General features: G+C 38.4%; 2 protein-coding genes across 4 annotated transcripts; one reads left to right on the top strand and one right to left on the bottom strand.

Moving 5' to 3' along the window:
• Window positions 1–1,290: 1,290 nt before the first annotated feature.
• Window positions 1,291–4,695, bottom strand: LOC125188842 (protein NRT1/ PTR FAMILY 1.2-like). Of its 2 annotated transcripts, XM_048085905.1 has the most exons (5): window positions 4,577–4,695; window positions 4,206–4,318; window positions 3,279–3,496; window positions 2,610–3,157; window positions 1,291–2,529 (listed from the first exon to the last, which is right to left on the bottom strand). In XM_048085905.1, exons 2-5 carry the CDS (start codon window positions 4,291–4,293, stop codon window positions 1,659–1,661), a joined length of 1,725 nt encoding a protein of 574 aa, XP_047941862.1. In that variant the 5' UTR covers window positions 4,294–4,318; window positions 4,577–4,695; the 3' UTR covers window positions 1,291–1,658. The 2 variants fall into 2 exon arrangements, with proteins under 2 accessions (XP_047941862.1, XP_047941861.1); XM_048085904.1 differs by lacking the exon at window positions 4,577–4,695 and having other exon boundaries at window positions 4,206–4,546.
• A 1,948-nt stretch (window positions 4,696–6,643) lies between these two features.
• Window positions 6,644–9,883, top strand: LOC125187187 (probable glycosyltransferase At5g03795). Of its 2 annotated transcripts, none has more exons than XM_048083723.1 (5): window positions 6,644–6,775; window positions 7,298–8,170; window positions 8,261–8,391; window positions 8,519–8,867; window positions 9,141–9,883. In XM_048083723.1, exons 2-5 carry the CDS (start codon window positions 7,379–7,381, stop codon window positions 9,789–9,791), a joined length of 1,923 nt encoding a protein of 640 aa, XP_047939680.1. In that variant the 5' UTR covers window positions 6,644–6,775; window positions 7,298–7,378; the 3' UTR covers window positions 9,792–9,883. The 2 variants fall into 2 exon arrangements, with proteins under 2 accessions (XP_047939680.1, XP_047939681.1); XM_048083724.1 differs by having other exon boundaries at window positions 6,666–6,775; window positions 7,304–8,170.
• Window positions 9,884–10,265: the final 382 nt, after the last annotated feature.

Genomic DNA, 10,265 nt, shown 5'->3' on the forward strand with positions numbered 1-10,265 from the left:
CCAAAAACTTAACTCAAAATCATTAGCGGTAGGTTAGCCTATCTACATAACAACAAAATTGTTGGATGCTCAACGCTGTCACCATGGTCCGCTTAGAGAATGATCTCCTCAAGTGAGGGGTAGGACATGCAGAATCAAGGAAGAGTATCAAATATGCAGAAATGAGGAATCGAGAAAAAAACCCCGATAATGATCTCTTGAAGAAAGGATCGACGGTTTTAGCGTCCGATCTACGGTGGGGAAACAAATATGAAGAATGAAAGGGCAATGGTGGTGGTGCAGAGGTAGAAGCCGTGAGTGAGGGCTGGTGGCAACGAGCTTTACTTATCGTCGGGAGGTTGGATTGGCAATGGAGAGAGTGTTTTGAGAAATAGATGAGATGTAGAAAATTTGAGATTCTATTTAGTTTTGAAATTTGAAATTTTATTTTTTTATAAAAATAAGATTAATTAAATGGGTGAAATGTTAACTGATTGACAATTAATGGATTAATGGGTGTCAATTCATTCTTAATTTATGGGATTGATGAATGAGCAATTTAATATGTCCATATATGAATATATTTTGAATTTTCTATCTTCCAAAATATTGATAATGTCAATTATATTGTTTGAATGTTTTTTCTAAAGTTTTAGCCATTTTTTATTCTCCATAATTAAATAAATTACCATTTATATATACTACTCTAATTAAGTAATTTATCAATATTTAATAATTAATTAAAATAAATATATTATTTATTACTCCATTGGTGTTTAATGTAATACAGTAAAAAATCTCTCCAGAATTTGTTATTAATATTTAAATTAACAACAACAAAAAGGGGTATTACATATTTATTTTATTTTTATTTTTAAAGTTCGTATAACTATATCGTTTTTCATATTTTTTTATTAATCAACAATATGAATATTAACTCGAAAAAAATAAAATGGATCGTGCAACGCATACTAGTTACATTATAAAATACAAGATCAAAACATAAATAAATGAACGCACTTTAATTTGCACATATACTATGTTACAACTCGATATAAACCACAAATAATACTCCTAATAGATATTCCCATTACGTGATGAAATAAAATACAAGATTGTAATATAAACAAAGGAACAGACTTTCATTTACAACTCGATATACACAAAGAATTGATGATATTGTCGTTGCATGATCAAATCAAATCCGAAATCAAAACATGAACAAATGAATGAATTTTCATTTGCGTTTCACAAGTTGATATACACAAAAAAACACCGATATACCGGTTTCATGATGAATACAATATACGATTAAAATGTAAATAAGTGAACAAACTTTCATTTGCACATTCTATATTACAACTTATACATTTTCACAAGTCAAATTTACACAAGAAACAACGATATCTCGATACATGATAACCCTAATAGTGAAATAAAAGTACATTTTGCACCATATTTTGGCATAAAAATTCAAAGATGGTGCCTCAAGAAAAAAAAACTCCAAGATTCAAATAAATCTCGGAACTTGACCTATGTATAGTGAGAAGTATGTTTATAATTACTACATACATAACCTCGTAAGCCCTAAAACATAGGAGTTCTTAATTTCAAGAACTTCTGCAAGTCTTCATATCATCACTTTTTATTGTAAATATAGACACATAAAGATGAGAAACTCACAAGTCACACTCATCCTCTTCCTCCGGCGGCTTTCCATCATCCCTCGATGGCCCGAACGCGGCGCTACAACCGAGAAAATACAACATGTTAGCCATGCTCAAACCAGCAAGAACAAGGTAGTAGTAATCAAAGTGGCCCTTGTTGATGTTGCTCGAGATCCAGCTCTCGTCCCCGTCTTGCTTCGAAAAGTAGTCGACCATGTTCATGATCGCGCTTGCGAGGATGTTCGCTAGGCACATCCCGATCCCGAGAAGCGTGGAGGCTATGCTCGACATGCTTCTCGGGAGCTCGGAGAAGTAGAACTCGTTCTGTGCAATCGCGTTGGAGGCCTCTGCGAACCCCGTGAGGAAGTTCTGTGGGACGAGCCATAGCGCTGACATGGCCACGACGGACTGTGGGCTGTTAACTTCTCCATCCTTGATGGCAATGAATCGACGGATGGCCTCCACCATGGCCGAGACGATCATGGCTAGGAACGAGAGGAAGATCCCGATCCCCATTCTTGCTCTAGTACTCACACGAACGGGTCTCCCCTTGATGCGGGATGCTAAGGGGAGAAACACGCGGTCGTAGAGAATGACCCATAGGATAACGGCCACGACCACAAACACGCTAAACGAGGCGGCCGGGATCTCAAAACTCGAAGTTATATGCCGGTCCATTGAGACTGCTTGGAGCAACGGAAAAGTGCTCTGGCTCAAGTTTATCGACATGATCATCCCTGAGGACCATATCGGGACGACTCTCAGAAGCGCCTTCAGCTCCTCGACTCGTTCAACTGTACAAAGCCGCCATGGATTCGCGGCCCTCCCGTCAGTTGTCAACTCTTTCTCAGCGTCTCTTACAATGCAGGCCTTATTCAGAAACCTAACATCATCGACAAACTAGTGTTTCGTTACCATATCATTCGATTAAAACATAGACAACGAGTAAAATATACGCTGTACCTTAGCTTTTCACTCGGGAACACAAGGCCAGAGCCGTTCTTGCAGTGGTATACATCCCTCGTGCTGTCCGACAACTTGAGGTGCCGGTTTCTGAAAGCAGCTACGCCCACTTGAATGAAGCCGGTGATCAAACTCGAGCTACTCTTGAATCTGACGTAAAAGGGGGAAGCCAGAAAGAAAGAGGTGACAGAGACCAGCATGAGCACACCGGGAACTGCAAAACCGACTCCCCATCCCAAGTTCTCTTGAATATATACGACACAAGTTAGGGCAACAAGGACAGACAACGTGTAAGAAGCGTAGTACCAGCCGAAGTAGCTCTGTTTGACACCGGGGCTGTTGTGGAATCCCTTCTTTTCCAACTGATCCGCACCAAAGGCCAACGAAGACGACCTAATACCTCCTGCCCCGATAGAAATTAGTCCAAACGAGAGGCATAGATACATAATCTGGAGGGTCGTTGCAGAGATGCAAACGTTGCTCGACTGATCACATGGCGGAGGGCTCGCTTGTGGGATCACCGCTGTCGACCACAGGATAATAATCCCCTGGAATCAAAGGTTTGCTTGTCATGTCCGATTTAGGACAAAAAACACACACATCGGATCAAATTTGAGGCTATTAAGTAGAAGATTAAGACGACAACGACAAAGAAGGGGTTCGAATCACCATGAGACAGACAATAGATCCAAATCCAATTGTATGAAATCTGCCCAAGTATGAATCAGCAACCACAGCTCCAACAAGTGGCATGAAATTTGTTGCGGCCGACCACATAAACAACAAGTTTGCAGTGGTTGTCATCTGCATATGATACTCGTTGATCAAATACAGAGTCATGTTTGGCGACAGCCCGAAAGTTGCCATCTTCTCCAGTGCCTCGTTCCCTGTTCAAACATCTAGTTTCATCAAAGCCAAACACATACCACACGTGTGCTTACACTGCAAACTTTGAGAGAGAGAAGTACAAAAGCCTAGTTCATAAATTGCCTAGAATTCAACCATTATTGACTTCCATGAGAGATTCAAGCATGTCCAGATTGAAATTTGTGTCAAAAAATCATTAGAGAGGGCACCTCATTCAATAATCAAGAATACAGATAGCTTAAATTGAGCATGTGAGATCAAGAAATACACTGTTTGCCACGATCAAAACCAAGAAAAACATAGTACCACAATCAAGAATCAAGAAAAACACAGTAAGAAAAGTATACACACACTACCATAATCAAGAATTATAAAAAAAAATATGTGTGTGAGTTGGCCAAGCATGCCTGAGGCCAAAAAGAATAAATAAAAAGAGAATCATTTCAAGAATTAATGATGAACAAAAGGGGAAAAAACAATACCAGAATCTAGAATCCAGATACCTTAAATTAAGCATGTGAGATCAAGAAATAAATTGTGCTCCTATCACTTACTAAAACACAATTACCATAATCAAGAATCATGAGGCTTCCATCCAAGGGTAAGACCATAATCAATAATCATGAAAAACAGAACATGAAAAAAAAAAAAAAACATCAACCATCAATAATCATGGGAATTAAATTTGTTTCAAAGAGTGTAAAACTAAATTGAGGGAAAACAGATTACCAATTATAAAAGGCAAAGTCCTAAAACCCCCCTTTTCTTGAGCCCTCTCCAACAAAGGCTCTTCCTTCTCCTTCCTCCCATCCTCCATTGATGATTGATTGATAATTGATGCCCTGTCACAACACAACAATCAAACTCTATATAAGCACACACACACACTGAGAGTGGGAGACAAGTGTGAAGTAGTGGAAAGCTCCAGATGATGAAGCAAATAGGGACGAGATTATAGAGGGAATTTCACGTCGGCCACGTTCAACAAGTTTACATCATTTTTTTTGTCGTTTTTAAAAAAAAAATTCAAGCCTTCTCAAAATCCGAGATAATATTATGAATTTCAACAATTGTAGAAGGTTTATCTGATTGGGATTGACGTTTGACAATTTGGAAATCTGGAGATTGAATTTTGGCTGAGCTTCCAGAACCCCCAGCTGCTGGCAAGTTCGATCAAGACTAAAGATTTATTTTTGGATTGTTGTAAGAAATTATAAAACTTTAAGAAAATGCTATAGCCTATAGCAATTAAGAATAGTGGGTATGACTGTTGACATTTTTTTTATTCATAGTGGTAGGAGTACTATTTTTGCTTTAATCATTCCTATTTTTTATTAATTTTCAATATTGTAAATCATGTGTATAGTTACGTATAGTAAATTTAATGAAAAAACAATCAATAAACAAATAATTTTTACTCTAGTATGTTGGATATTTTAGTTTAATTAGATTAACTTGATTGATCAATATTATCATAATGAGACATCATGTAAGTATGAAGGTGCGGAGTTCCCACTTATTTGAATTCATTATGATGTTAGGAGCGAAGCCCCTAACAGATGGACGGGGGTCCGGGGGCAGCGCCTCCGGGTAGCGGAGTCCAAGGGGCAGAGCCTCTCCCTGGCTGGGGTCGAGCTGTGTAAGAAATACATCCGCAAATGTAATTTCTGAAAGTCAAAGGACTAGTTTACAATTTCGGAAACCTTTACAAAACAGTTAGTTTCGGTTATGAAATTAACAGATGCGCTGGTTCATCTTGTTAAAAATTGATCAATTCTTGCTTTTGGTTCTAAGATTAATTTTTCTCAGAGATAAACATAAGAAAGTTCTGATTTTCTCTGAATTGTATCCGATCAAATATTTTGGTAGAACCACCGAAATTGATTTGATCTGAAAGTGATTTCATCACGACTTTCAGATTATCCGTTTTGTTTAGTATTTTGAATCTCCCTAGCATATGCTAGTAGTAATATGTATGAATTTTGTACTCACTAAATTTCTTGTTTTTGTCGTGTGTTATTATCGAGTTCGTGTCATTATTGTCATGCAAATTGAGTTCATATTTAAATTTAACACGTCGAGTTCATAGTTGGATTGATAATTTTTTAACAGGTCCATACTGTTCGAGTCTAATCAATTATAAGGCTTTGAAGCCTTTATTTTTTCTTAATGGGCCGAGCCCAATAGTAAATTAATACTTATCACAGATCACAATCATGATAAAATGTTTAATAGCCAAATGAAATAAATTACTATTAAGACAATATTCAACGCAAATAATTTATTAATCCCACTAGCTATTAACTTGACAATTAAACAAAATGACTTGCTTAAAATATTAATAGGACGTCAACTTTACTTGAAAAGCAAAATATCACTCGAATTCATGCCAAGCAAAATGTCAAGCTCCAGTGTAATTAATTAGTAGAAAACCATTTTAGGATTTCTTATATAAAAAATAGAAGTCCGAAATTCAATATCTATTTACCTTTAATTATGACATTTAAAGTAATACTACTAGTTTGGCCTAAATGTATCCAATTGAAAATAATAAACACTTCTTTGCCATTATAGGCCAAATGAAAAATATGAAATCGATTTAAACCAAATATTATAATCCAAATTCCAAATCGTGAACTCAAAATCAAATATCCAACCGGGGACTACGCTGATAAATCAAGCATTGAAATATTCATGCAAATATTTAGCAAATAAGTTAGATATTAATGAATGCGACACCCCAATAGTCAAAAGGAAATATATATTTAGTAAGTTGTAATTGATGCCAAAAAATAAAAAAGACTCCGTTCAAAGATTACTCGTTACTGATATCTCGTAACAGTAATACTGAATATATAGAGATATATTGAACATTGAAGGCAATGGATTTTGTTTATTTTTAGTTGATTTATTTCCTTGTTTAATCAAAATTGAATTTCTTTCCCATCTCGAGAATTGAAGCAGAATCATAGGAGAAAAAATGTGGATAAACGTGAAGACGAGAGTGACGTTCACGCAAAATTTATTGGATATCCAAATTCCAGTCTAAATTAGTATTTATATAGTATTCCATAGAAAAAGAAAGTTGAATAAGAAAATAAATATATATATAAATGCCAGCCAAAACCTTAAACCTGGCACATGATTTTTACACATGTAAAGGTGGTATGAGAGGTAGCCAATGCATGGCGGCACACTCTAAATTCAGTCAAAATCACCACTTTCTTTGATTTATTTTATGTATTTATTGATTGTGAATGTCTAGGCTAAATTTTGGTGGAGAAGCAGTTGTGACAGAGGTAATTAATTCATGAACTGGGTTTTCCATTTTTTGGTCACTTTTTGTTTTGTTTTTGAGAATTTTCTTGTTTTCTGTTTGGTGTTGATTCAAATCATCATTTTCTTGTTTTCTGTTTGATGTTTTTGTGGCTTTGTTTCTCACTTTTGGTTCTTCTTCTTTTCCCAATATAGGAAAATTAAGAATGTGAATAATTATTGCTTTTTGAATGAGTAATTCTTGAAATTTGTATTTTCTTGAAGAGAATTGGATAGATTTTATATAATTCTGTAAAAAAACTAGCTTATGATTGTCTTTATTTAGCATTTGGATGATACATATTTGATTTTTCCATAGTTTTTGCTACATGGATATAATATAAAAAGGGCATTTTTCGAGTGATGTGATTATCTCAACAAGATTGAATTTTGTTGACCTATATTTGATCTATTTTGTTGCATTGTTGTTAATTCTTGTTGTTTGGATGATTGTATTTGCATTGTATAGGATTTTGATGCCTTTTTTCCCTTCAATGTACATGTAGATACAGCTATATTGCTCGTATGAACTTCACTAGTCGCGTTACAAATTGATCGAGGCCGGTCTCATATCGTGATCTCGAGTTATGGGCTCGGATTTTAGTCGTAAATGGCACCTAGAGTCTAGTAGGGTTGTATGGATAGTAGCTCTAGTGCTTGCCTCTGTTTTAGTAGTTCAATTTTTCGACATGCCATCGCAAGGTCGTGTGCTCTCGTTGTTCCCCTTGGGGTCGTCTCATTTCAATTCCTCCGGTCCGTATGGAGGGATCAATGGAGGTGTCGGATATGGACAGCAGTCCAACCTCGTGAACCACTCGTTGCCAGTGAAGCAGGAGTCGGGGGAGGGGAGCGTTTCGGAAGAAAATGCTGTGTTAGAAGACATGCCGGATATCAAACGCACTGATGAAGAGGATAGTATGGTTAGAACTGCTAGCATCGTGCCAGAAAAGGCGAGCACCTCGTCTGAGATTAGCCCGTCTGCACCTGCTGATGTTAGTCCATCTGTTATTGCCACAGCTAGTGTTGCACCGGCACCTTATGAGGCGATAGACGAGAAGTTTAGTGTCCCAACCTCAAATAGCTCTGCAGTGTTAGTGTCGGGCGCGGGTGCAAGGATTGCTCCAAGCCTGACCGCCTCAGATGTTTCGTCATCTACTGTTTCAGCTCCATCCGAATCAGCCTCTCCTAGGGAAAGTGATGTAGGTGTTGAACCCGAGGCCTCTAGGAACGAGAGCAACGTGCAGCCCCCGTCAGTAAACAGTCCTCCTCCTCCCACTCCTCCCGTGGAACAGCCCAAGATCTCTGAGAATCCCTCTGTAGCAACGATATCAGACATGAATGAGATGCTGCTTCGCAGCCGGGCTTCCTCGTTTTCTGAGGTATATAGATAAATTATTGGGAATTAATCATTATTTCAAACTATGTCAAAGATTGTACTAACATAATGCAAATAAAAATATTTATTGCAGACTCCATTGTGGTCCTCAGCTGCTGATCAAGAGCTATTAGAAGCAAGGCTCCAAATCGAGCACGCACCGATCATCAGCCACCATCCGACCCTATACGCCCCAATTTATCGAAATCTTACAACATTTGTGAAGTAAGCTTCCAATCTATTGAAATCTTACAATTGTTGCCATGCTTAACAAATTTAGGTTGAAAATGATTGTACTTGATTGGATATAAGTTTAACTCTGGTTCGACTCTCGGGTGATTTGTTTGTGCAGGAGTTATGAAATCATGGAGCAGAAGCTCAAGGTGTACGTCTACAAGGACGGGGAGAGGCCCGTGTTCCATAACCCGAGGCTGGGAGGCATATACGCCTCCGAGGGATGGTTCATGAAACACATGGAAGCGAGCAGCCAGTTTGTGACTAGCAATCCGGATGAAGCTCATTTGTTCTACTTGCCTTTTAGCTCTCAGCTTCTCGTGGACTACGTCTACGTTAAAGACTCTCATTCTTTCGACGACATACTTGCGTTCTTGAAAAACTACGTCTACACAATCAAGACTCGGCACCCTTTCTGGAACAGAACAGACGGGGCAGATCATTTCCTCGCCGGTTGTCATGATTGGGTAAGTTCTGCTAGGATATTTCATCACACCACTAAAGTTCTTGATTAATTGTTACATTAACACACAAAGTTTAGGTAGATTAACTTAGTTTTATTACAATAATCTAATTTTTGGAGAGTTTTGTGACAAGATTATAACCTCAATGATTTCAATCACACTACAATAGATTGTTGAATTAGTACCACAAACAAAATTTAGGTAGACAAAACTAGCTTAAGTACTTAGAGTTTATTCTTGAAGAGATTTGTAACAAAAATTTATGTATACTTTCAGGCAACGTACGAGACGAAGCACACCATGTCGAAGTGCATACGTGCGCTATGCAACTCGGACATCAAGGAAGGGTTCCAATTCGGAAAGGACGTTGCTCTGCCCGAAACAAACGTCCAGTCGCCTCAAAATCCGATGAGAGTGACCGGAGGCAGCCCGGCCTCCAAGCGGACCACCCTCGCCTTCTTCGCGGGCAACATGCACGGCGACGTACGGTCAATCTTGGTCAAGCACTGGGAGAACAAGGACCCGGATATGCAAATATCCGGGCCGATACACAAGGGGTACACGTGGTACATGCAGAACAGCAAGTACTGCGTGTGCGCCAAGGGGTACGAGGTGAACAGCCCGAGGGTGGTCGAGGCGATCCTGTATGGATGCGTCCCCGTGATCGTCTCGGACAACTTCGTCCCCCCGTTCTTCGGCGTCCTGAACTGGGAGGCCTTCGCGGTGTTTGTCCTCGAGAGGGACATCCCGAACCTCAAGAACATCCTCGTCTCGATCTCGGAGACGAGGTACGCCGTGATGCAGCACCGGGTGCGGCAGGTAAGGAAGCATTTCATTTGGCATAATGCTCCCAAGAGGTATGACATCTTTCATATGATACTTCACTCTGTTTGGTACAACAGAGTGTTTCGCGTGCGGCCCGAGTGACCTCTCGTGCGGGCCGCACCGTGCGATCTAAACTCGTATCCGGTGGCATATTTGTAATATTTTATCGACCTATCTGACCGTGTGACACGAGACTTTATCTCCCCTCTAAAGTAGAGAGGAACAAAAGAGTTGATCAAGAAAATTGGGAATTTATGATTATTTGGAATTGTATTAGTTATACTACTCATTATGCATAATCATAGATAGGGAGGTACCAGAATTGAGCTTCTGCACTTTTATTTTTATTTATTTTTCATGGATATTCATAAGGAGAAATTAAGTTTGTTTTACTATTGTAATTTCAGGAGAATGCTGATTATTGAAATAAAATAGTACTCTACTTTGTATTTTCTTTTTTCATGCTATATAGCTTAGTAATGTTGACCACTAATCAGTTACCTAATAATGAATATCTTAAATTGCATATAAAAATAGGGCAGTGTTAAAATGCAAACTTATATATTGTATGAACTC

Source organism: Salvia hispanica, chromosome 5 (assembly GCF_023119035.1).
Source record: "Salvia hispanica cultivar TCC Black 2014 chromosome 5, UniMelb_Shisp_WGS_1.0, whole genome shotgun sequence".
Classification (NCBI taxonomy): Eukaryota; Viridiplantae; Streptophyta; class Magnoliopsida; order Lamiales; family Lamiaceae; genus Salvia; species Salvia hispanica.

Excerpts from the sequence above, each read along its gene's own strand:
- LOC125188842 (XM_048085905.1), bottom strand. The coding sequence starts at position 4,293 with ATGGAGGATGGGAGGAAGGAGAAGGAAGAGCCTTTGTTGGAGAGGGCT. Across the intron at positions 3,497-4,205 it reads GACTTTGCCTTTTATAATTG|GGAACGAGGCACTGGAGAAG; the intron begins GTAATCTGTTTT and ends ATGTTTGAACAG. Across the intron at positions 3,158-3,278 it reads GATCTATTGTCTGTCTCATG|GGGATTATTATCCTGTGGTC; the intron begins GTGATTCGAACC and ends CTTTGATTCCAG.
- LOC125187187 (XM_048083723.1), top strand. The coding sequence starts at position 7,379 with ATGGGCTCGGATTTTAGTCGTAAATGGCACCTAGAGTCTAGTAGGGTT. Across the intron at positions 8,171-8,260 it reads GGGCTTCCTCGTTTTCTGAG|ACTCCATTGTGGTCCTCAGC; the intron begins GTATATAGATAA and ends TATTTATTGCAG. Across the intron at positions 8,868-9,140 it reads TCGCCGGTTGTCATGATTGG|GCAACGTACGAGACGAAGCA; the intron begins GTAAGTTCTGCT and ends GTATACTTTCAG.